General features: G+C 45.9%; 1 protein-coding gene across 1 annotated transcript in view; it reads left to right on the forward strand.

Moving 5' to 3' along the window:
- The first annotated feature begins 3,761 nt into the window (after window positions 1-3,761).
- LOC138657634 (uncharacterized) overlaps window positions 3,762-27,201 on the forward strand; it is a 31,103-nt gene continuing 7,663 nt past the window's right edge. Inside the window, exons 1-2 of the mRNA XM_069745368.1 lie at window positions 3,762-3,960; window positions 25,610-25,761. Of these exons, the coding sequence (XP_069601469.1) occupies window positions 3,903-3,960; window positions 25,610-25,761 (210 nt within the window). The 5' untranslated portion in view covers window positions 3,762-3,902. The remainder of the gene's footprint in view (window positions 3,961-25,609; window positions 25,762-27,201) is intronic.

The following is a 27,201-nucleotide window of genomic DNA, read 5'->3' on the forward strand; positions in this document are numbered from 1 at the left end:
GTGACACGTACCAGCGATCAGGCCCCTGCTGTGAGATCGCTGGTCGTGTCGGAATGGCCTGGGCCATATTTTGATCGTTGAGGTCCCGCTGACATCACTGAATCAGCGTGTGTGACGCCGATTCAGCGATGTCTTCGCTGGTAACCAGGGTAAACATCGGGTAACTAAGCGCAGGGCCGCGCTTAGTAACCCGATGTTTGCCCTGCTTACCATCGTTAAAGTAAAAAAAACAAACGCTACATACTTACCTACCGCTGTCTGTCCCCGGCGCTGTGCTTCTCTGTACTGGCTGTGAGCGCCGGTCAGCCGGAAAGCAGAGCGGTGACGTCACCGCTCTGCTTTCCGGCCGCTGTGCTCACAAGCCAGACCAGAGAAGCAGAGCGCTGGGGACAGACAGCGGTAGGTAAGTATGTAGCGTTTGTTTTTTTTACTTTAACGATGGTAACCAGGGTAAACATCGGGTTACTAAGTGCGGCCCTGCGCTTAGTTACCCGATGTTTACCCTGGTTACCGGGGACCTCGGGATCGTTGGTCGCTGGAGAGCTGTCTGTGTGACAGCTCTCCAGCGACCAAACAGCGACGCTGCAGCGATCCGGATCGTTGTCGGTATCGCTGCAGCGTCGCTATATGTGACTGGGCCTTTACCCTCTTGCTTGAGGGTGTCAATGATGGCCTTCTTGACATCTGTCAGGTCGCTAGTCTTACCCATGATGGGGGTTTTGAGTAATGAACCAGGCAGGGAGTTTATAAAAGCCTCAGGTATCTTTTGCATGTGTTTAGAGTTAATTAGTTGATTCAGAAGATTAGGGTAATAGGTCGTTTAGAGAACCTTTTCTTGATATGCTAATTTATTGAGACAGGTTTTTTGGGTTATCAGGAGTTGTATGCCAAAATCATCAGTATTAAAACAATAAAAGACCTGACAAATTTCAGTTGGTGGATAATGAATCTATAATATATGAAAGTTTAATTGTAATCATTACATTATGGTAAATAATGAAATTTAACACTATATGCTAATATTTTGAGAAGGACCTGTATTTGTTAATGTAACTGATGTGCCTCTACAGAGCAAAGCAGACAAGATAACTTTGTCACTGGCTGTATGCATTTTTCAATGAAATTGAATGTGCAGAGCCCAGGTGACAAAGTTATCTCTTCTACAGTGCTCTGCAGAGGCAGCAATTACCCTGACAGATGGAGATGATGTGACTGCTGTGCTCTGTACAATGGAAATAGCTGTGGCAATAGGCCAAGCAGCAGAAATGTGCAGATGTGGCTTCAACAAGCGGTGAGAACAGGTCGAACAAGCTGCCATTGTACTACAAATGCAACGCTGCCTAACCTGTTCTCACCAATGGAGAAAAGGTCTACCATGGGCCTGGTGCTGTCACCACTCACCGCAACTTACAGTAGTCAGAGCACAGCAGCCAGAAATGAATTGACTGCTATGCTCTGAACACTGTAAGCAGCGGTGAGAGCGGAAAATAGCAGCTCAGCGCACAGTTTTGGGCTACAATAAAATGGTGCCTGGCCCCACCTACATCTGTGACCTATGCGTGACCGGGGGCACGCACATTGCACAGATGATGCGGCCACAGCATAGGTGATAGGATCGGAGACAGCGCTACCCTCCTATGGCCTGTGTCTGCCATATTTTCTGTATGTAAGTGTTGTCAGACTGAACAGGGGCAAATACAAATGGCAGCCCTCAGCGCCTGACAAAAAAAATTATAAAAAAAAAACGGTTTAAAAAATGCACGTTTACATAAATAGAAATCAGTAATAACAAAAAAAATAGATAGATCTTCTTGGTTAGAGATATGGCATAGTGGATATGTTTTTTTTCTTGCCCACTGTTAACATTATCATGTCTTTTTCATCTGTTAATATGATTCTTGGTGCAAAAACAATGGTGTCCTTGGTTTTAACATAACTTTATTCTTTCATGAGTTATTTACAAGTTTATGACCACTTATAAAATATGTTCAATGTGTTGCCCATTGTGTTGGATTGTCAATGCAACCCTCTTCTCCCGCTATTGGCATACTGATAGCAACACCGCAGAAGAAATGCTACAGGCTTGTACACTGAGCATACTCCGATTTTTTTTTTTTTGTATGTGCAGTAACGTTTTCCATTCTGGCATTTCTGGTCGCTCTCTCATTCTCTCTCTCCCCAGAACCAAACCCTTAGGATCCAATGCCGGATCAGCTACTAGGATCCGGCAAAAAAAAACAGATCCGTCGCATCAGTTTTCCACAATTTGCAACTGGATCGCCCCCACGTATGGGCAATGGGGTACTCGGTACCGGGTCCTTCAGTTCCCTCGGGGGGGATGTCACGGTGGCCCGACCCGGACCGTGGCCCTATGAGGGGCGCCCAATAAAAGGGTAGAGTTTGTAGATAACGGTAGTGTTCGTGACACCACTTGTGGTATTCGGTCAGGGTGACCGGCGCTGCTTAGGGGTCCGCTGGGGTGATGGAATGGCAGCTAGATGGTATACCTTCCCATAGGTGAAGTATATCCCCAGGGCTTCCCAGATGTGTAGATGGTGATGGTGGGTGGTGCAAGGCGCGGTGAATAACGAGAACACAATGGGTGCAGTCTCTTTACCTTTACTGAAGGCTTCAGCATCCACAGTCCAGGGTGCCGGATGACAGGGTAGGCAGAGTCCGGCCGGTCTGATGGCAACTCCAGAGTCCCCTTATCCAGGTGGAAATCAGTAGCCTTCCCCTTGCGCACAGTAACGTAGTAGGTCCTTACTTGCATAAGCTACCATAAGGTCCTCACTCTTGTTACTTCTCACTCTCTGTCCCCCAGATGGATAGGACATAACCCGTATGACGGTGGTGGCCTAAGGCTATTTTATAGGGACCCTAGCGTCACCCCTCCTTCGTGTTGCCACCTTGTCTGCTTAGGTTCTTAGGTCGGACAGCCAACTTGGAATTGACTGCCCTGCCGGTCTCTGAAGTAAAGCGTAGAGTCTATTACTCCCTCGGTGTTCCGGCCACCGGATCTGCGCTCAGTGGGAGGCAGCCTGCCTCTAGCTGGTCTCCCACTGATGTTTTACTCCTGTTGCTAAGACTTCTGTGCTCACTCACTACGGCACACTTCTTTTCTTGTCCTTTCTTAGGAGGCTACCGCATGGGTTGCAGGCGCAGCTCCGTGTCCTTCTTTCCCTTTCCTGGGCCGAGCCCAGTCTGATCCTCTTCTCTCCTCTTGGCTCCAACTCCTGACTCACTCTCCCCTTCTCCCTCCAGTCAGCTTCTGCCTCACTTCCTAACCAACCCCCAGTTTTACCCAAGTGTGAGGAGTGGCCTAATAGATAGAACCTTTTGCTCCCCCTGGTGGCCGGCGTGTGAAGTGTGTGTTGCTGTGATACCTGGCAGGGTGAACTCCTTTGGTGCCATCAGACGTAACATCGCTCCCCCTGGTGGAAGAACGACATTACTGCAATGACCAGGACTCTGGGGCACTGCACGACGGATCCGTTTTTTTTTTCAAAATTCTCCGGATTGAGCCTGACGGCGAAAACCTGATGTGTGAAAGCAGCCTTAAAGGAACAGTAAGCTCTGAACTCAGGTACAACTCAGAGCAAATACCAGGAAGCAAAAGGAAACAAACACTACATGAAAGGGATTATAAAGCTACAGATAAAACTGCTAGGCAACTTTTCTAATGTGTTCTTTTAAAGTGAAGCAGTAACTCCCACTCTCTTAGCAACATGAAATAGGAGAGCTCAAACAATGAGCAAAAGGACATCACCGCATACACAATGGTGTGACTGCTGAACAGATCTCTTCATGGCTGCTCTATGCTATAGGCACGGCGGACTCAATCATTTGGAAATCTTCTGGTAATGAATACTGTATAGTGATGGACGTCTTATTATGAGAAGATGTACAGAATGAGAACCAGCAGGAGAAAGGTTACTTTCAATGAGGAGCCCATCTTCAGTAAGTAATGAACCCGATGTTTGCTAAAAATTAAGAAAATGTATTCAGGAAAATTTATAATGGAGAATTATTATTATTATTGTGTCTTGGTGATATTTCCATCAGCAACGTCATGTCAACATACTGATACTGGAGAGAACCCTTCACACAATCACATATCCCGTGTGTGACGAGGTCTATTTTCTACCTAAACCCCAAACTAATATCATCTACTGTAGGTAAAGTCCCTGTCATGTTAATTATGTTCATACCTTTGTTTTTATAAGACTCCAATGAAAAAAACAAAACAAAAACAAATTTTACGCAAATGAGCCCCAAGTGCAGGGGCATGGCCTTGCTCTTGCAGCTCTCCGGCCTCTCTCCCTATTCCTCTGCCCGCCGCCGCCCTAGTCTCAGTGAATGACAGGTAAGTCATCTACGTGACCTGCTTCCCAACTGAGATCACACACTAGTTCCATAATTTCAGGGGGCAGACCAATACTTTGGCCCTCACGCTCATCAGAACCTTACTGTGTATGTGCCGCTCCCAGAATTGAGGGCACATATACAAGTTCTCAGGCGAGTAAGCAGGTTTTAAAAGTTCCTTTATTTTTTTTCCTAAAAAATATGATATTGTATTAAAGAGGTTTGCCAAAGTGCATCTTTCCTAACAAACTGAACAGCACTTCTGTCCATACAATGGCTGCTGGTGGAGGAACATGAGGAACCTGTCCACCAGCCTCCTCCCATTGTAAAACTCCTCACTTGGGATAGCTGCTTTTCTCTTGGAGGAGGCTGAGGGACAGGACTAGTCAATTGCTCTTACATCAGCAGCCATTTTTATGGACAGAAATGCTGGTCAGTTTGCGAGTAAACAAGATAAAGTGTCCAAGCCTTTTTTTTTACACATTTGTTTTTGGTTGTACTTAAAGTGGCTGTCCGATCGAAATGAAAAGCTTACCGGTGGCTTGGAGCACTAAAAAAAAAAAGTAATCCTCACATAGCAATTAAGCACAGGTCGCTCCGTGGTTTGTGGTTACACATGAGATATCACCATTTTAAAAGCTTCAGTACCGCTGCAGCCTGTGATTGACTGTAGTGGTTATCTTTACAGGATGTTATTGGATCTTTTATAATAATGTGCTGATCAAAGTTACCTGACCGGTGCAGACAATCACAGGCCACAGCAGTCTGGTGAAAAGGTGACATCACTTCTTCTTGTCTCTGCGCAGACTATGTGCAGAGATAAGATGAGGCCTTTGCTGGATTCAGGCGGGTGCCAGTAGTTGAGTTTGACTGAGTTTGGTATTTTTGGTACTGGTATTTGTTATGTTATTTTTTACATTTAACGTTGCTTAGGCAGTTATATTTCCACCGAACACACCTTTAATCCCAATAATTAAAAAAATCTTGATAACAGCCCTATGAACTTTTTGTCATAACTGTTTTTTTGTTGTTCAGGACTTTTTTGCTGCAGGACATACTGTATGTACAGGGTATTGTTCAACATATTCAACTACTAATTGACTTGAAATGCCAGACCTGTAATGATCTCAGTACAAGACAAACCTGACATCATGTAGAATTGTTTATGTTACTTCAAGTAACATCAAGTCTTTAAGAAATGTTCTGCCCCACACTTCTCCCTCATGGAATGGAGAGATATCAGGTATGAATGTTCTGCCCCGCACTTCTCCCTCATGGCCTGGAGAGATATCAGGTATGAATGTTCTGCCCCGCACTTCCCCCTCTTGGCCTGGAGAGATATCAGGCTTGAATGTTCTGCCCCACAACTTCTCCCTCATTGCCTTCAGAGATCTCAGGCATGAATGTTCTGACCTCCCAACTTTTTCCTCATGGCCTGGAGAGATGTTAGGCATGATTGTTCTGCCCCGCAACTTCTCACTCATGGCCTGGAGAGATATCGGGCATGAATGTTCTGCCCCGCAACTTCTACCTCATAGCCTGGAGAGATATCGGGCATGAATGTTCTGCCCCGGAACTTCTCCCTCATTGCCTGGAGAGATATCAGACATGGATGTTCCGCCTTGCAACTTCTCTCTCATGGCCTGGAGAGATATCAGGCATGAATGTTCTGCCCCGCAACTTCTCCCTCATGGCCTGGAGAGATATCGGGTATGACCAAATCATTACCTCTGTGATAGCCACCTTGGTTGAAATGTAGGAGAAAGTTGACCCTTAGGCCAGGTTCACATTGTGTCAAGGTAGTCCGTTAGATGGACTACGTTACACCGCGGCATAAATGCGGTGTAACCTAGTCCGTTACGGCCGCCATTGACTGCAATGTCGGACGCATCGCTAGCGCACGCCCACAATGGGCGTGCGCTAGGGATGTGCCGTCATTGAGTGATGGACCCGGAGACGCGGGCTGCAGCGTTTCTGGGTCCGTCACTGCTAGCGCAGATAGAGCTAGCAGATGCTCTATCTGCGCTAGCGCAATGCAAACGCTGGCACTTACAGCAGCCCGTTAGCGTATGTGCTGAACGGGCTGCTGCTAACGCAATGTGAACCTGTCCTTATTAAATACACATTAGGCCATAATAATCTATGCTGCTATTCACATGCCCATATGTTTCTATAGAACGTGTGTCTATGCAAAACACCTGGAAACATGTCCGTTGTCTGCACAGATGACAAGGGCCACTACAAGTTTAAGGGTCCTTGAAAAACATGTACAGAACACGGATGGCATCCATGTTTAACATTGCTGCAAACTATAGGAGAACGTTTGTAATTTATATATTTATTTATTCATCCATGAAAAACACTAATGAAGACTCAGGCCGTTGCGGTTTTTACCGCGGATCTGCAGCGTTTTTGATGCAGTACCATGTAAACCTATGGAAAACAAAATCCGCTTTGCACAGGCTGCGGAAAAAAAAAGCGTGGAAACGCAGCGTTGTTTTTCCACAGCATGTCAATTTTTTGTGCAGATCTGCAGTGTTTCTGCACCCATTGACTTGCATTGAGTCGGCCACATCCACAGCAAAACCGCAGATGTAAAAAAAGATCTGCGGTTAGCTGCGGATGAAACGCTGCATATCGGGAGGAGGGAGTGTGTGGGCAGAGTGTGGGCGGAGACTATACATGTCTGTGTGTGCGGGCGGGGTCTGTACGGGGCTCTCAGGGGTCTGTGCGGGGCTCTTGGGGGTCTGTGTGGGCTGCCGGGGGTCTGTGCGGCGCTCTCGGATGTCTGTGCGGGGCTCTCGGATGTCTGTGCGGGCTGCCCGGGTGTCTGTGCGGGCTGCCGGGGGTCTGTGCTGGCTGCCGGGGGGTCTGTGCAGGCTGCCAGGGGTCTGTGCGGGATGCGGGCTATGCCTGCTGCAGTGACAGTGATTGACACATTAGCCAATGATGGGACAGTAGTAGTCCCATCATCCAGCTAATGTGTTGAAAGTAAAAAAAAACCTACAACCATATAACAAACAGAACATACAACATATAACATACAACAGAACATACAACATATGACAGAACATTCAACAGAACATACAACAGAACATATAACATATAGCATACAACATATAACAGAACATACAGCATATAACATACAACATATAATACAACATACAACAGAACATACAACATATAACATACAACATATAACAGAACATACAACATATAACAGAACACACAACATACAACAGAACATACAACATATAGCATACAACATATAACAGAACATACAGCATATAACATACAACATATAATACAACATACAACAGAACATACAACATATAACAGAACACACAACATACAACATATAACAGTACATACAACATATAACTGTACATACAACATACAACAGTACATACAACATATAACATACAATACATACATACAGTACATTCATACATTACATACAATACATACATATATACATAGAGTACATACATCACCTTGACACCTTGATCCCCGAAGCCAGTGTCACATGTAAAAAATATTAAAATAACAAACACTATACTCCCTGATCCGCAGAAATCCAATTAAAACGAGTGTCCCACAACGATCTCTCGTGGAGAGCAGCAGCATCAGCTGATGCGACCGCTCTCCAGGGGTTCCAGGAATACAATGACGAAGGTATCCTTCCGCACTGTATTCCTCCGCCACAGTAAAAAAAATACAATATAAAGTGACTAGCACACTCCAGGGTGTTGTGATGCAAAAAAGTGGGGATTTATTACATACAGTAAATCACAAACGTTTCGGTCGATACTGGACCTTCATCAGTGTGCTAGGTATAATTGTATACTTGTATGGCCCCAAAAACAATAGAATACTTGGATTTGCATCAATCAGACATGCTGGAAAAAAAAAGGCAACAAGCCGGGAAGAAACAGAACCAGGCTGGTCAACTGACGGTGAGTCAGAATAATAGGTGGCGCTGAGCCTTAAAAGAGCTGGGAGCAACAAGCTGGGAAGAAACTCACCCAGGGGCGGTCCCGCCGGCACTCTCTGACCTTTCCTGGCGCCTGCGCACTGCAGTACTTTGCGCTGCCCTCAACAGGGCAGACAAAGTATGCCTGCGCCGCAGCGTGAATACAAGAAGAGGACGTCATCGTAAGAAGATGGGAGGCCCCGGACTGGACCGCGACGCCTATCGGACCGGACCGCAGCAGGACCGCCCCTTGGTGAGTATAATCTAACCTCTTTTTCTCATCTTTCAGGATACATCGGGGGCTTATCGACAGCATTACAGAATGCTGTAGATAAGCCCCTGATGCTGGTGGGCTTAGCTCACCTTCGATTTTGGGGGTGACAGGTTTCCTTTTAAACACAGACGTGTGAATGAAGCCTTAGGCTGTGTGATGTTGTGATGTTCAGTATAATGAGTGTTTTATCAGCCGGAAATTCTCACTGCTGGACTGGTGCCGACAGGCATTCTGGTCCAACCCCACCCCAGTACTGATTATCAGCTTACTGTCAATGTACAAAAACACTGCTAATTAGGGGTGTGAGAGGGGCTAGCTTTCTGAGTTCTGCTACATGTTATATCTAAAAACTCTGATTGTGTTACAACTACAGCAACCAACAAACTAAATGATATATCTCTAAAATCGGAGTCTCTTACGTACATCATACTACTCTCAGATGAAGTAGCAAAAACCTGGTGACAGATTTCTTTAACCCCTTCCCGATATCTACTGTACATGTATGGTGAAGTGGTTGGTGACTTCTGACAAACTGCTTACATATGGAACGCCCGCCAGGGCTGTGGGGTACTCTGTACCGGGTCCGGTACTCAGAAGGGGATGTCGCGGTGGTGGCGACCCGGTCCGTGGCTCTGGGCGCACATGTTAAAGGGACGGACTTTAAAGGGGTTTTGTAATAAAGTTTGTGTTCATGACGCCACCTGTGGTATTCGGTCAGTGGGGACCCACGCTGCTAAAGGGGTCCTCTGGGGTGATGTTATGGCAGCTAGATGGTATAACTTCCCACAGGTGAAGTAGGTCCCCAGGGCTCCCGGTGTGTAGGTAAAGATGGTAAATAGTGCAGTAAAGAACGAGGACATATGTTTGCAGTCTCTTTACCTGGTTTACTGAAGGTCTCAAGCAGCCACAATCCCGGGTACCAGATCACAGGTACAGGCAGGGTTCGGCCGGCTTGGAAGCAAGTTGGGAGTCCCCTTTACCAGGTGGAGATGAAAGCCTTCCTCATAGAGCGGTGGTATTGTAGTCCCTTACTGCCTATGGCTTCTAGCAAGGTCCTCACAGTTCCTCTCTGTAGGACACAAACCCGTATGACACGTGGCTCGAGCCTTTTTATAGGGTCTCTATCATGACCCGGGCTCTATGTGACACTGTGCCTCCTGGGTGTTAAGGCAGACAGGTGATTTGTAATCCAGCTGTCCTGCCGGTTTCTGCTGTGCCTCCTAGAGTCCGACACAGCCTCGGTACTCCAGCTACTGGTGTCTGCACTCTGCCAGGGAAGTAGCTAAATCGCTGCTATGATACCCTGGTGTCACTCTCCTGTGCTTTTCTCTACTGCATGCTCTCTACAAACTGTTCATGTGGCGCCCCAGGGTCCTGGTCGTCACAGTAGCATTGCTTTCCTCACGGGGAGAGTGATGTTACGCTTGAAAGCAAGAAGGGATAACTGCAACCAGGTACCACAAACATGCAACATATTCACACTCCAGGCCACCAGGTGGAGCTTTTGATCCTACTTGCTAGGTGACTCCCCATATATATAACTGGTAGTCTGTAGGGAAAGTTAGTGAGTTCCAGGAAGGTCCAGTCAGGAGACGGACTGGATCAGTCTGAGGCAGAAGGTTTTATGGAGCTGTGCTGCCGCAGTGCAGCAGCTCCTGGAAAGAGACATTGAGAAAGCTGAATACATTGCAGAGAGCTTGCAGGAGAGCGAAGCACAGGAGAGAATACCAGGGGGAGACCAGCCCCGAGCAGGCTGCCTCCTTCTGAGGTGCAGAGACCGGTAGCCGGAACACCGAGGGTGTAAGGACCTCTATGGCTTACATCAGAGACCGGCAGGACAGCTGAACTCCAAGTTACCTGTCCAACCTAACACCCAGGAGGCACGGTGGCACCACTCAGAGGCTGGGGAGTACCAGAGTCCCTATAAACAGCCTCAAGCCACCAGTCATATGGGTTATGCCCTATCCTACCCGGGGGACAGAGAGAGAAATAACATCTCAGAGGACCTTATGTGGAGCTTTAAGCCATAAGGGACTACAACACCACGGCGCTAGAGGAAGACTTTTGATTTCCACCTGGGTAAGTGGACTCCTAACTTGCTTTCAAGCCGGCCAGACCCTGCCTGCCCTGTGATCTGGTGCTCTGGACTGCGGATGCTGAAGTCTTCAGTAAACCAAGGTAAAGAGACTGCAAACCTGTGTCCTCATTCTTTACTGCACTCCTCACCATCTTCCATCTACACACTGGGAGCCCTCGGGACATACTTGACCTGTGGGAAGTTATACCATCTAGCTGTCATGACATCACCCCAGAGGACCCCGTAAAGCAGCGTCGGTCCCCACTGACTGAATACCACAGGTGGCGTCATGAACACAAACTTTATTCCCTTTAAAAGACCTTTTACATGAGAGCCCAGGGCCACGGACCGGGTCCAGGCGGGGCAACTCATTCGTCCTTCAGTATCTCTCAATCCTGGAGCTGCAGCAACTCTTTTCTTTTTCAACTTTCTTTTTATTAATGAAAATGTATAGTACAGGAAGGGAAAACACAACAAATTACACAAACCAAGTGTGCAACAATACAACACCCACAAGGAGAAACAGATAATCATGTAGAATCACAAAAAATTAAATGGAACGTGACTAAGGGTACCGTCTCACAGTGGCAATTTGGTCGCTACGACGGCACGATCCGTGACGTTCCAGCGATATACTTACGATCTCGCTGTGTCTGACACGCTACTGCGATCAGGGACCCCGCTGAGAATCGTACGTCGTAGCAGATCGTTTGAAACTTTCTTTCGCCGTCTAGTGTCCCGCTGTGGCAGCATGATCGCATCGTGTAACAAAGGTGTGCACGATATTGTATACGATGTGCGCATAGTAACCAACAGCTTCTACATCGCAAACACGTCATGAAATTATTGCTCCAGCGTCGTGCATTGCAAAGTGTGACCGCAGTCTATGACGCTGGAGCGATAATGGAGCGATGCTGGAGCGTCACGGATCGTGCCGTCGTAGCGACCAAAGTGCCACTGTGAGACGGTACCTTAAAGGACCCAACTTTAACCATTAACTAATGGGCTAACTTAAACAGTCCAAAAAAGGGGTGAGTCATAGTAGATCTAGATTAGCCTTGGAGTTATGCATGTCAGCAACCTGGGATAATGGAAAAGAGAAAGACGAAGGGGGGGAAGGAGAGGGGGGGGAGTTAAGGGGAAGGGGGGAAGGATCTAGAAGGAGGTGATGATCCAGGATAGGGTGATATTCCAGGACGAGCCATCCCATGTGTGGCTCTACTTGGAAGAGAATAGTAATCAGTTAGTTGTCTGCGGTTATTGAGGTATTAGATAAAAAGTCAGGGCTGGAACGGTACACGGACCACGGCTCCCATATGTTCCGGAAAGAAGCGAGAGACTCTTGAGTGTTAGCTACTAATTCGGCTGTGTAGTATAATAGATCTATTTTATCTAGGACTTGCTTTTTTGAGGGGATAAGAGTAGACTTCCATAGGGAGGGAATTAGGTATTTTCCAGCCGCTATAATATTACCAGCCAGTTTGGACATCTGAGATTCTTTGGGCCAAAGGGGGAGGTTAAGTAGCACAGACTGAGGGTCTAGGGATGGAACTCGGCCTAGTACTGAGAATATAATATCTGCTATTAGTTGCCAAAAGTGCATGATTTTTGGACAAGACCACCAAATATGTAGGTAGGAACCTACATCGGTGCCGCACCTCCAGCATGTCTCGGAAGTGGGTGGATGCCACAGGTGTATCTGGGAAGGGGAGCGGTACCATCTTGATATAACTTTATAGGAGTTTTCTTGTAACTTCACACATTGGGAAGGTCCGTGTGACTTATTATAAATGGAAGTAATCTGGTCTTGTGTGAACAAAATATTGAGATCCCGTTCCCAGAGTCCTATGAATGCTCTCTTGGCAACGGCTTTTTCGGTAATCAGAGTTTTGTAGAGTTTGGATAAGACCTTTTTTGGTGGCTTATGTTGAGCACAGAGTTGTTCAAAGGGTGTGATTGGGTGGAATAGATTAAGCTGATCCTTTTTTTTTTATAGCAATAATCCCTCAGTGGTTGATACCTTTTAATGGCTAACTGAAAAGATGGTAATAAATTGCAAGCTTTCGAGACTACATATGTCTTTGCATCAGGCAAACAAATTCTGAAGAATAACATATTTATGCATAAGATAGGTGGTGTCAGTTTAAGAAATTCGGTTCTCCAAATTTTGAGTATAGCTATTGTCAATTCGTTAGAAAGAAGTTGATTTAAATTAGAGTAGTCATGTAGTAGCGCTATGGTTCTCAGGGGGATAGGAGCGAGGTGTTCTTCAATGGGCAGCCATAGCTTTTCAATGGGTCTTCTGATCCAGTCAACTACTCTAGTGAGCATAGCGGCTTTATAATAATGGAAGATATCAGGGAAGCCCATGCCCCCTTCTGATTTTGGTAAAGCCAATGTGGTAGTATTGATTCGAGGGCGTTTATTGTTCCAAATGAAGTTGATGAAGAAGGAATTAATCTTGGCCAAATAGTGTTTTGGAATGTAGATAGGGAGCATCTGGAAGAGGTATAGGAATGTAGGTAATATAATGCTTTTCAGCAGATTTTTTCTACCCATCCAGGAAAGGAAGGGGGCTTTCCAGGAGTTGACCGTGGAAGTAGCCTGTTTTAGTAAGGGCATAATATTGAATAATACTAATAGAACTAATAATACAGATAATAAATGGGAAATGTTTAAGAACATCCTAAATAGGCAGTGTAAGCGGTTTATACCTTGTGGGAATAAAAGGACTAGAAATAGGAAAAACCCAATGTGGCTAAACAAAGAAGTAAGACAGGCAATTAACAGTAAAAAGAAAGCATTTGCACTACTAAAGCAGGATGGCACCATTGAAGCTCTAAAAAACTATAGGGAGAAAAATACTTTATCTAAAAAACTAATTAAAGCTGCCAAAAAGGAAACAGAGAAGCACATTGCTAAGGAGAGTAAAACTAATCCCAAACTGTTCTTCAACTATATCAATAGTAAAAGAATAAAAACTGAAAATGTAGGTCCCTTAAAAAATAGTGAGGAAAGAATGGTTGTAGATGACGAGGAAAAAGCTAACATATTAAACACCTTCTTCTCCACGGTATTCACGGTGGAAAATGAAATGCTAGGTGAAATCCCAAGAAACAATGAAAACCCTATATTAAGGGTCACCAATCTAACCCAAGAAGAGGTGCGAAACCGGCTAAATAAGATTAAAATAGATAAATCTCCGGGTCCGGATGGCATACACCCACGAGTACTAAGAGAACTAAGTAATGTAATAGATAAACCATTATTTCTTATTTTTAGGGACTCTATAGCGACAGGGTCTGTTCCGCAGGATTGGCGCATAGCAAATGTGGTGCCAATATTCAAAAAGGGCTCTAAAAGTGAACCTGGAAATTATAGGCCAGTAAGTCTAACCTCTATTGTTGGTAAAATATTTGAAGGGTTTCTGAGGGATGTTATTCTGGATTATCTCAATGAGAATAACTGTTTAACTCCATATCAGCATGGGTTTATGAGAAATCGCTCCTGTCAAACCAATCTAATCAGTTTTTATGAAGAGGTAAGCTATAGGCTGGACCACGGTGAGTCATTGGACGTGGTATATCTCGATTTTTCCAAAGCGTTTGATACCGTGCCGCACAAGAGGTTGGTACACAAAATGAGAATGCTTGGTCTGGGGGAAATTGTGTGTAAATGGGTTAGTAACTGGCTTAGTGATAGAAAGCAGAGGGTGGTTATAAATGGTATAGTCTCTAACTGGGTCGCTGTGACCAGTGGGGTACCGCAGGGGTGAGTATTGGGACCTGTTCTCTTCAACATATTCATTAATGATCTGGTAGAAGGTTTACACAGTAAAATATCGATATTTGCAGATGATACAAAACTATGTAAAGCAGTTAATACAAGAGAAGATAGTATTCTGCTACAGATGGATCTGGATACGTTGGAAACTTGGGCTGAAAGGTGGCAGATGAGGATTAACAATGATAAATGTAAGGTTATACACATGGGAAGAAGGAATCAATGTCACCATTACACACTGAATGGGAAACCACTGGGTAAATCTGACAGGGAGAAGGACTTGGGGATCCTAGTTAATGATAAACTTACCTGGAGCAGCCAGTGCCAGGCAGCAGCTGCCAAGGCAAACAGGATCATGGGGTGCATTAAAAGAGGTCTGGATACACATGATGAGAGCATTATACTGCCTCTGTACAAATCCCTAGTTAGACCGCACATGGAGTACTGTGTCCAGTTTTGGGCACCGGTGCTCAGGAAGGATATAATGGAACTAGAGAGAGTACAAAGGAGGGCAACAAAATTAATAAAGGGGATGGGAGAACTACAATACCCAGATAGATTAGCGAAATTAGGATTATTTAGTCTAGAAAAAAGACGACTGAGGGGCGATCTAATAACCATGTATAAGTATATAAGGGGACAATACAAATATCTCGCTGAGGATCTGTTTATACCAAGGAAGGTGACGGGCACAAGGGGGCATTCTTTGCGTCTGGAGGAGAGAAGGTTTTTCCACCAACATAGAAGAGGATTCTTTACTGTTAGGGCAGTGAGAATCTGGAATTGCTTGCCTGAGGAGGTGGTGATGGCGAACTCAGTCGAGGGGTTCAAGAGAGGCCTGGATGTCTTCCTGGAGCAGAACAATATTGTATCATACAATTAGGTTCTGTAGAAGGACGTAGATCTGGGGATTTATTATGATGGAATATAGGCTGAACTGGATGGACAAATGTCTTTTTTCGGCCTTACTAACTATGTTACTATGTTACTATGAATTCCAGGAGTTCTCCCATCGACCTTCCAATTTTGATACCCAGATTTGTAATGAATTTGGGGGGCCACTTGAAAGGGTAAAGTTTTTTCAGCCTATCTATTTCGGATTTGGTAACGTTGAGGCTCAATGCTTCCGACTTTGTGATGTTGATTTTGTAGTTGGATAGTTCCCCATAAAGCTCTAATGTGCGGACGAAGGCAGGGATACCCCTCCCAGGGCCAGACAGCACTACCAGGAGATCGTCTACGAACGCTGCGGGCTTGTGATGGAAGCCACCTATTTGGATCCCTTTGATATCTGCATCATGTTGGATGCATTGGATAAGAGGCTCCATAGCCAGCACATATAAGACTGGAGAGAGGGGATATCCCTGCCTCGTACCATTTTGGATATAGAAGGAGTCTGATAATAAGTTATTAATTTTTAGTCGGGCTGAGGGGGTGGTATACATCTGAAAAATTGCGTCCACCAACTGGGGGGATATGAAATGCGAGAAGAGTTTCACGTAGGAATGTCCAGTCCACCCTGTCAAAAGCCTTTTCGGCATCTGTCCCTAATAAAACGAGAGGAGTCCCATGAATTTTTGCATATTGAATCAGGTGGAGAATTCTGGAGGTGTTGTCCCTCCCCTCCCGGCCTGCCACAAAACCCGTCTGGTTGGGTGAGATGAGTTGTGGTAATAGCTCCGCTAGTCTCTTTGCAATAAGACTTGAATACATTTTTAGGTCCACATTAAGCAGTGAAATAGGCCTGTAGCTTCCACAACTTTCTGGGTCTTTCTCTTCTTTATGAAGGAGGGAAATGTGGGCTTCTAGCGATTGGGAGAGGAAGGGTTTTCCACCCAGAATTGCATTACCAACATTTACTAGGTGGGGACCCAAAATGTCAAAGAAAGATTTGTAGTATATTTTGGGAAGACCATCCGGGCTTGGGGATTTCCCCTTTGCCCTTCCAGACAGGGTGGACTGTATTTCAGAGAGGTCAAAAGGTCTGAGCAGGGATTCTTGTTGGAGGGCAGAAAGTTGGGGGAGGTGTAGGGGGATAGAAAAGCTTGGATTTTGGATTGCCTTTGATTTTTGTCTTCCGTTGAATCGTTTTGACGAAGTTGATATAAATCCTTAAAAAAGGTCGAAAAGATATCGGTGATCTGATTGTATTGTTGCGTAGTCTGACCGTCTGTAGATTTGATTTTATGGATAAATGTTCGAGCTTGGCGTTTTTTGATCAAGGAGATCATAAGTTTAGAGGCTCTATCCCCATGAGCAAAAATGTTCTTCCAGGATAGGTAGTATTTGGAAGTGCGAACATTTAATAGATCTTTTAGAGACTGGCGCTTTTTCGTGAGTTGGGAAAGTACGTCACTTGATAATTCCTTCTTATGACAAGCATCCAAGGCTACAATATCATTATACAGGGCAAGGATTTCTGCTTTTTTCTGTTTATTTAAGAATGAGGCAATTGAAATGAATATTCCGCGAATCGTGGCCTTATGGGCCTCCCACAATAGTGGAGGGTCGATATCAGGGGTAGTATTAAGTTTAAAAAATTCTTGAAGTGATTCACGAATACGGCTTTTGACGTCTTCTCGTTGTAATAATGATTCATTAAGCCTCCATGTCCTAGAGTTAGAGTAAGGTTTGTGAAATTCTAGGTTAATTAGAACTATAGAGTGGTCAGAGTGGATAGCGGGAATTATATTTGTGCTTATGGTAGAATGGAGGAGGGGTCTGGAGATTAAAATGTAATCCAGGCGATGATAGGAGTTGTGAAGATGTGAATAAAAGGTGTAGTCAATATCTGTTGGGTGTAAGTAGCACCAGGCATCGACCAATTCGAGGGAATGGATAAGTGATTTGAGACGGGCCAGATCCTTTAAGGAGATGAAGCTTTTTTTGGTTGAGGTGTCTAGAGTGGGATCCAATGCAACATTAAGGTCACTGTTATGATCTGGTGGTTTAGGAACAACATGAGACAAGCTCTGAAGGAGGTGGTATCTGTACTGACCGCAAACCCTGAACCTAGCAGCGCAACTAAAAATAGCCGTGGGGGGTACCTGACGCTCCCTAGACCCCTCGGCACAGCCTAAGATCTAATTTCCCCTAAAGATGGAAACAGGAAACCTATCTTGCCTCAGAGAAAATCCCCAAAGGAAAGATAGCCCCCCACAAATATTGACGGTGAGAGGAGGGGAAAATAACATACGCAGAAATGAAATCAGATTTTAGCATAGGAGGCCAGTCTAGCTTGATAGATAGGACAGGAAAGGATACTGTGCGGTCAGTATAAAAACTACAAAACAATCCACACAGAGTTTACAAAATCTCCACACCTGACTAAAGGTGTGGAGGGTAAATCTGCTTCCCAGAGCTTCCAGCTAACAGAAAAAATCCATACTGACAAGCTGGACAAATATAGAATGCACAGAACAATAAGTCCACAACATGTGGACTGAAATGAGCAAAGCCAGAACTTATCTTTGCAGAACTGGTCAGGAAACCAGGAGAATCCAAGCAGAGAAGTGAATCCAGCCAGGAAACATTGACAAGTGGCACAGGCAGAAGAAAGAGCCAGACTTAAATAGCGGACGATAAGTGGAGGCAGCTGATGACAGCTAACTCCAAGGAGCAGCCATACCACTAGAAACCACAAGAGGGAGCCCAAGAGCAGAACTCACAAAAGTGCCACTTACAACCACCGGAGGGAGCCCAAGAGCGGAATTCACAACAGGTCACCTAAAATAACCGCGCCTTCCTGGAATGTTTGTAATTTTGTTAAGGCTTTGCGTAGCCATTTCAGGTGATGTTTATTAGGGGCGTATATGTTGCCTACAGTGACCATATTGCTGGCTATGAGGCCTTTGATAAAAATATAACGGTCTTCGGGGTCTGATAGACATTCTACGAGAAGGAAAGGGATATCTCTAGCAAAAGCTATTGAAACGCCTCTCGATCCCTTTTGGGGGGAAGTAGAATGATACCACCTGTCAAAGAAACATTTTTCAAATGAAGGGGTTTTATCTTTGGTAAAATGGGTCTCTTGTAAGAGTAGAATGTCGTATTTAGATTTTTTGAAGGAATTTAAGGTTTGCAACCTGGGAATTGGGGAGTTTAGTCCGTGTACGTTGTGTGATATAACCTGAAAAGACTTACGGTTCACCGCCATAATGTGTGTAGTATAGAGCAATTCAGGTGGAGGGATGGCTCGTCCCGCGGATCCTGAGGAGAAGAGGGGTGTCCACGAATGAGGATGGATGGAAAAGAGAAAAAATTAGAATCATGGAAACATGGGAAAATGAAGTATATAGGACATAGTAAATAAGAGGGGGCAACGTTAGGTGGTATGAAATTTTTCATAACTTTGGTAGGGGGGATGGAGACGGAGGTTAGAGGAGGGAGTCAAATAAAACAACAAAATTTTGAAGTTCTAATACTCCAATGATTGCAGCAAGAGCGCTACATAACTACAAATCTTTACAGATCGAGGGGAAACAGCAAAAAATCAATAAACTTAGGAGCAAGAATTGTATGAATTCAAGAAACATATGTGAAAGAGCAAAAGATAACAGAAATTTCCAATTTCTTTCAATTTTTCTTCATCCTGCCCCTGAGCTTAATCAGTCTGGGTCATGGTCTCTGTCTCTTGGTGATGTAGTCTTGGAGAAACGTCGCTTGGATCGAGCGGATTTTGAGGCCGAGGAATCTTGCCAAGGAAGGGCCACAGGAAGAGGCCTCAGCCTGTGGGTTTCATGAACCGTCTCCAAGATGGGTGGCTGATTGAGTTGGATCTCCAGTTCCTTACAGACATTTTTGATATCAGCCGTAGATCTGATCTGGAATTTCCGGTCTTTAGCTGATATAGAGATGCCGAAGGGGAATAGCCAGCGGTAGGGGTAGTGTCTCTGTTGGAGGGCAGAAGTGAGGGGTCTCAAGAGACGTCTCTTATAAAGGGTAGAGGCAGAGAGGTCTTGAAAGATTTGGATTGGAGTTCCTCCATGAGTGATGGATTCCGCCTCTCTGGCTCTTTTTAGTAACAGGTTTTTGCTTCTATAATCAAGAAAGCGGCATAAGACGTCTCGTGGTGTCTCATCAGGTTTCGGTTTTGGTCTCAGAGCTCTGTGAACTCTCACTAGATCAATCTCGAGAGGGTCTGATGGGTTGAGGATTGAACGAAAAATTTAAATGGCAGTAGGGATCAATGCTTCTGGGAGGATCGATTCTGGAACGCCTTTTAGTCTGAGATTATTTCTTCTCTCCCTATTTTCATGATCTTCTAGTATGTTATAAATTCGATTTATGTGCTCTTCCTGTTGTACATGGCAATTCAGGGAGGAGTTAGTGCATTGGGCTAATTCTGATTGGGAGGCTTCTACCGCTTCTATTCTGTGACCCAGTTGGTTGAGGTCTTGTTTGATAGTTGAGAGATCTTTACCTATAGGATCCAATGCTTTGCTTAGGATTCTCTTGATAAATGATCTGGTAACCTGATCACCTCTGCCCTGATCGTCTGTATGTCCATCACTTTCACATTCAGATTCTGTGTGGGTCTCCATATCCCTCTCTTGCCATTGGGGAGGTTTAGTGGTGATGGCTGAGTTATTTTGTTTTTTTAAGAATTTTTCTATATCAGCTTGAGGTGTGGAGCTAACAGATCTAGAGTTCGATCTTGTTGATTTTTCTGCGGATTTGACCATTGTAGGTAAATTTGCTGCAAGTCAAAGGTAATAGAAAACTCCCCAATCTCTTCCGGCTCCTCTTAATGGTAGTTACATCCTACGTTATGCGAGTAGGAGTAGGGGAGAGAGAAAGTACTATAGTAGAACCCCGATGTGTGGATGGGTCTTTTAAGAAGGTAGTAGAGGAGTGTGCTGCAGTGGGGTTCTTAGTAGACCAGGTAGCCCGAGTTCAGGTGAGAGGGAAGGTCAGTTCTAGTATTAGCAGATGGCGCTTATGGTAGGGTTTAGGGCACCTCAGTGACCCCAGAGATGGGGGCTATCCCGAGGGAATCCCAATAGCCGGGCCAGGTAAGCGGAGGATCTAGGGCGAGCAGGCCTCACCACTGCCCCAGGACCGACTCTCTGCAGCAGGAATAACCCCTCACGGGTCGCGTATGGACGTCCTCGGGCGCCGGACAGCAGCAGCCACAGTGTTCCACAGCTGGCCTCCCTCAATACCCAGGTCCGGGTGATGTCCGCAGCCACCAGCCAGAGCCCAGCCCCTGGCCTCCCATTGTATGGCAACTCACCTCAGAGCTTCAGGCGATTGTCTGTTCCTCACCGCCGTCGGCCTCCTAGCAGCGACTGTGGTATTGCGGCGGGCACCAGAAGGCGCAGCAGGATCTCGGGTGGCGCGGTGAAGGAGCTGCCTCGGGACCTCCAGCTGGCGGGTAAGCAGCGTGGGCGGCAGGGGGGGGAGGATTCCCAGCGGAGCGCCACCGGTTCGCTTACCCCAGCGATGCACGTCCCATCACCAGCAGGGAGATCCGGGTAGTGGGCAGCGCAGCGGCCGAGCAGGTACTCCTCCGGAGCCGGTGCCAGCACTCGTCGGGCTGTTAGGCCGTGTGTGCACCTCCTCTCCAGGCGCCGCCTCGCGGTCCGGCAGCTTCGTGGGGATTCCCCGGGCACCGCTCTGCCGGTCCACAGAGCCAAAGGCGCACCGCCCAGATCCTTCCTCTCTTCAGCGATGGCAATGCAGCGAGCAGGCGGCAGCGAGCAGGCGACCCCCTCACGCCTACCAGCCTCCTCAACGCCACCGGCGGGAACAGCGCTCAGCCAGACGACAGGCGGACTGACAGGAGTCGGCTCCCGGACGTCCAGCGAGGAGGCACGTCGGCGCGGTCTTGAGATCAGGTAAGCCGGATCCCCTGCAGAAATGGCGGCCGGAAGAGGTGGCGGGCGGGAACACCGCCGTCGGAGCCACGGTCTCTCACCCGCTGCAGGATTCTCCGCGCCTTCCAAGCTCCGAGGGCGCACCTCCGGATCACAGCGGAACAGGGGGGAGGCTTGATGAAACACCCCGTGCAGCAGGGGCAACAAGTGTGGTGCACCTCGATGCAGCGGCGGGCCGAAGGTGCCACCGACCAGGCCCAAGACCGTCTCTAGGCCTCACGTTCTCTCCAGGTCCATGGCGATGGTTCGCGCCCAATATAGCCAAATAGTGCCTCCGGGGACTGAGGGCAAGTCAGCGGTGCTTCTAAACACTGCGGATTAGACTTTAAAGGCAATAAAATAGGTGGATTATTATGTCCAGCAGAGGAGCACCAGCTGCAGCAACTCTGACTGCATGGCCTCATACCCATCTCTCTGCCTCAGACTGTTCCAGTCTGCTGTATTGCATCAACTGACTAATTTTCCCCCAAGCCAGAATCTATATTCGGGAAGTTCCCCATAATCCAGGTTCAGAGCTCCCCCTTCTGGCCTGGAGTGTGAACTGTTGCATGTTTGTGTTTACCTGGTGAAAGATATCCTTCCTTGCTTCCAAGCGTGACATCACTCTCCCCGTGAGGAAAGCAATGCCACTGTAACAACCAGGACCCTGGGGTGTTACACATACACTGGAAGATAAATACAACTCAAAAAGGGCGGTAAATTATACCACCACCTAAATGAAGCGAACCATCAATATTAAAATGTATTATTTTTTATTAAAAAGAATTAAAAAATTGTATAAAAGGCCACATATCCATTATACACATAAACATACCCCAAGGAGGGCAACACCAACAGACCAATTAATACCAAATAGCATTCAAATATATTTAAGACTGAGGTTAATAAACTATTGTACATCCAGCCAGTCACTTGTGAGATACAAACTATACGTTCACATATGAATTGCAATATCAGCTGATTCAATAGGTGCAAAAGGGCAAAACGGGCGTCGGGGCATGGAGGGTCATTGGCAGACCACGAACATCATCTTTTGCACTAATTAAGGAGGTAATGTCACCCATGTATTTTTAATATGGATCTCTTTGAATAGGAAATTTTCTCTACTTTGTTTGAATTATACTTTGTTCAATTGTTCATGGAGCGCCCCCAGACGCAGGGCCGCGGGTTACTCGGTACCGGTCCTCTCTGTCTGGCTCTAGGGATGTCACGGTGGCTGGACCCGGTCCGTGACCCTGCTAAGGGGTGTCCAATGAAAGGTGATGAAAGTCGGCCAAGGTTTCGTGACACCACCTGTGGTATTCGGTCAGGATGACCGACGCTGCTTGGGGCCCACTGGGGTGGTGTTATGGCAGCTAGATGGTATACCTTCCCACAGGTGAAGTATATCCCCAGGCTTCCCAGTAGAATAGGTGGTGATGATGTGAGGCGCGGTTAATAACGAAGACACAGGGTTGCAGTCTCTTTACCTTTTACTGAAGACTTCGGGATCCGCAATCCAGAGCACTGCTAACAGGGCTGGCTGAGACCGGCCGGTCCGAAGGCACATCCAGAGTTCCCTTTGCAGGTGAAAATCAGCGCCTACCAACTAGCGCCTGTGTGTTGTAGTTTTTCCCTGCTGAGCATTCGGGATAGTCCTCACAACTTTCGTATTCGTTCTTTCTCTCTCTCTCTCCGTCCCCCAAGTTTATCTGGATAGGACGCACCCATTTGACGGGAAGGCTCGGAGCTATTCTGGGACCCTAGAGACGCCCCTCTCCACGCTTGCCCCCTATGTCTTCTTAGGTGATGTATGGTAGACAGCCAACCTATAATCAACTGTCCTGCCACTGTTTGAAGTAATGCTTGGAGTCAGTTACTTCCTCGGCGTTCCAGCCACCGGCTACGCGCCTCAGTAGGATGTTGCCGATCTCGGGGCACGACTCCTACTGACTCTCCTTTGTGCTGTGATCTCGTTTCTCACTTCTCCACAATATCCTTCGCTTCGTGTCCTTTCTTAGGATGCCACCGCAAGGTAGTGCAGGCGCGGCTCCGTCACGTTCTATCCTTCTGCTAGGTACCTGCCAGGAACCCACCCCTGACAGGTCCTCCCTGAAGCTCTCCCAGGCTGCGTTCTGTTCTAACTTCCTATCCAACCCCTAGTTTTACCAGTGTGAGGAGTGGCCTAATACATAGTGCCTTTTGCTCCCCTTGGTGGCCGGAGTGTGAAGTGTAATGTGTGACTGTGATACCTGGTCAGGTGAACTCCTTTAGTGCAATCAGACATAACATCACTCCCCTTAGTGGCAGAGCGACATTACTGCAACGACCAGGACGCTGGGGCGCTGCATTCACACTGGGACACAATGTGAAATTATATGTATTAATTGCCAAAGCAACAAAATGGACGCTTTCAGCACCTTGTGAATCGGCTGATATTGCAATTCATATGTGAACGTATAGTTTGTATCTCACAAGTGACTAGCTGGATGTACAATAGTTTATTAACCTCTTAAATATAATTGAACGCTATTTGGTATTAATTGGTCTGTTAGTGTTGCCCTCCTTGGGGTGTGTTTATGTGTATAATGGAGATGTGGCCTTTTAATACAATTTTTGAATTCTTTTCAATAAAAAATAATACATTTTAATATTGATGGTTTGCTTCATTTCGGTGGTGGCATACTTTGCAGCCCTTTTTGAGTTGTATTTGTCATTTAGAAGAGCCATTTGGTATATTTTGGGACATTGATTAAAATTATACACTACTAGATAGTAGTGCTAACTCAGAGTCAGCTCAATCATCAGAGGGTCCTAGCTGCAGATCACAGCTGACACACTACTGCAACAGTCACAATGATTATTAGCATCGATCCGTGGTCATTAACCCCTTATTTATTTTACTCACTTATGGAGCTCCATTAATTCCACAGCTCTGTACAGACATCACTGTCCCCATTGGGGCTTACAATATAAATTCCCTATCAGTAAATCTTTAAAATGTGGTAGGAGACCGCAGAACCCGGAGGAAACCATGCAACACGAGGAGAACATACAAACTCCTTTCAGATGTTGTCCTTGGTTGGATTTGATCCAGTGCATTATAATTACTAAGCTACTGTGCTCCCCATAGTGACAGTCTGGCAGCGGTAGGTAAATAGTTATTTGAGGTGGGTCCATCTGCACCCAGGTTTCATTGGCGGTTAGTAATGGCCTTTGGGCCAGCCAGCATCAGTAGAATGGTCTAACAGGCGAAGTGTACATGTTCACATGACAACATTTTGGTCCGAGTGTTGTCATTGAAAACAATAGACAGAACTCAGACCAATGTTTTTCAATGAGGCAGTGCAGATAAGCGATTTTTTTTTTCACTGACCAAATCGACGTGTGGAAAAAAATTGCGGCATGCACTGTTTTTTTTCATAAATCAGATGAGACTTGCCCATTCAAGTCTATTGGTGTGTAAAGAAAATTGGATGCCATATGGAGACACAGTATAGCATCCAATTTTTAGACGCATTGCAATTCTGTAACACAGAAAACGGTAAATGGTTAATAGCTGCTGCTGCAAAAAAAAAATGCATTGCATACGGGTTATCAAGTAAGAAAAAATTGGCCAACTTTTCTGGATGAAGTTCTGATGATTATTATACGTTCGGGTGAACTTACCCTACAAATCGGAGACCTCATATCCTACAGCACAGAGTACAGAAGTACTGTAGGATATTAGATCAGTGGTCAGGCAAGTATAAGTTAAAGTCCATTATAGGGACTGAGTAAAGAAGAAAATTTTATGAACAGCACTTCTGTCCATAAAAGTTCATCCCCTGAACTGACCAAATAAAAGCCAGGCAGTCTTACTCTAAATCAACACATTTCATATTGGTAATCTAGATATAACCTATAGAAACACCCTCAGAAGCTTACAAAACCTCAATCATCCCTTTTGAGTTTTGATTTAAAAATACAATTTTCAATAGGCCCATTCTTCAGAAGCCCCATGTAAGGCAACCTACCATATATCTTGATGATGCAGAAGTGACAAATGAAATAGCAAAAAGACAAGGGTTCAAATGTGGCAAACAGGGCTTCCTGTTCTGTAAGAGTACTTTCATACCGTAGAAACTACCGGTATATATTTAATTTGCTGCTAGCTTAAGGCTAAGTGGGAAAAACAGAATATCGGCTATAAAAGAATTGCATGTCTCATCCATTTTGCTGGTACAGAGTAGTGCATTGCTAGGATTTTTAACCCTCTCATATCTCCTTTGATATTTTAGTGGCCTCTGCAGGAAGAAAGGATATCTGCCATTCTGGTGTTCTGGAGCATTACCAACAGCTCATTGTGAAACATCTCACTCTCACGTCTCCTGTGTACAGAAGGCTCAAAGAAAATGGTATCCTGTCAACTGAGCAGATAGGGCTGCTGGAGGTAAAATACGGTTTTATAGTTAGTTTAATGTAGAGTAAGATACCAAGCCACTGTGGCATAGCACTATAATTCTGAATATAACAATGTAGACAAGCTGAAACCTTATTCTTTATGTTAACTGGAAAAGTATTTACACTGAATTATCACTATATTAGAGACACCCATCTAGTAAGAGGCAGAACGACAGTATTATGACATACATTCCATTAAAGGGGTATTCCCATCGCCAACATCCTATTTCAATATGTAGTAGGTGTAATAATAATAATACTTGCAAATATCTACAATTAGAAATGTAGTATAGTACTTCTGATTAGCTATGTTGCTTACCCCATGTGCAGAGCATTGCAGTATCTTAAGTATCCATGGTTACGAACCACTGATATATGTGACTTCGACACAGAAGACCACTCTCTAATACTACAAACCTTCTCTTCCTTTGGCGTCAAAGGTCTCGCCCTCTCCTGGATCTGCTCATATCTTTCCAACCTCACACTTAGCGTCTCCCACTTTTACACTATCTCCACACCTCCCCCTCTCTTTGTTGGTGTGCCTCAAGGCTCTGTTTTGGGACCCTAAAGGTACCGTCACGTTTAGCGACGCTGCAGCGATCTAGACAACGATCCCGATCGCTGCAGCGTCGCTGTGTGGTCGCTGGAGAGCTGTCACACAGACAGCTCTCCAGCGACGAACGATGCCGAAGTCCCCTGGTAACCAGGGTAAACATCGGGTTACTAAGCACAGGGACACGCTTAAGTAACCCGATGTTTACCCTGGTTACCAGCGTAAACGTAAAAAAAAACAAACACTACATACTTACATTCCGGTGTCTGTCCCCCGGCGCTGTGCTTCTCTGCACTGACTGTGAGCGCTGGCTGCAAAGCACAGCGGTGACCTCACCGCTGTGCTCTGCTTTCCGGCCGGCGCTCACAGTGCAGAGAAGCACAGCGCCGGGGGACAGACACCGGAATGTAAGTGTGTAGTGTTTGTTTTTTTTTACGTTTACGCTGGTAACCAGGGTAAACATCAGGTTACTAAGCGCGGCCCTGTGCTTAGTAACCCGATGTTTACCCTGGTTACCAGTGAAGACATCGCTGAATCAGCGTCACACACGCCGATTCAGCGATGTCTGCGGGAGTCCAGCAACGAAATAAAGTTCTGGATTTTCTGCTACGACCAACGATGGCACAGCAGGATCCTAATCGCTGCTGCCTGTCAAACTCAACGATATCGCTAGCCAGGACGTTGCAACGTCACGGATCGCCAGCGATATCGTTCAGTGTGACGGTACCTATTCTTCTCAATCTATACATTTGGCCAGGGACAACTCATAAAGTCCCTTGGCTTTCAGTACCATCTACATGCAGATTGATGATACTCAGATCTACCTCTCTGGCCCAGATGTCACCTCTCTTCTGTCCAAAATTCTGAGTATCTATC

This window comes from Ranitomeya imitator, chromosome 1, assembly GCF_032444005.1.
Source record: "Ranitomeya imitator isolate aRanImi1 chromosome 1, aRanImi1.pri, whole genome shotgun sequence".
NCBI lineage: Eukaryota > Metazoa > Chordata > Amphibia > Anura > Dendrobatidae > Ranitomeya > Ranitomeya imitator.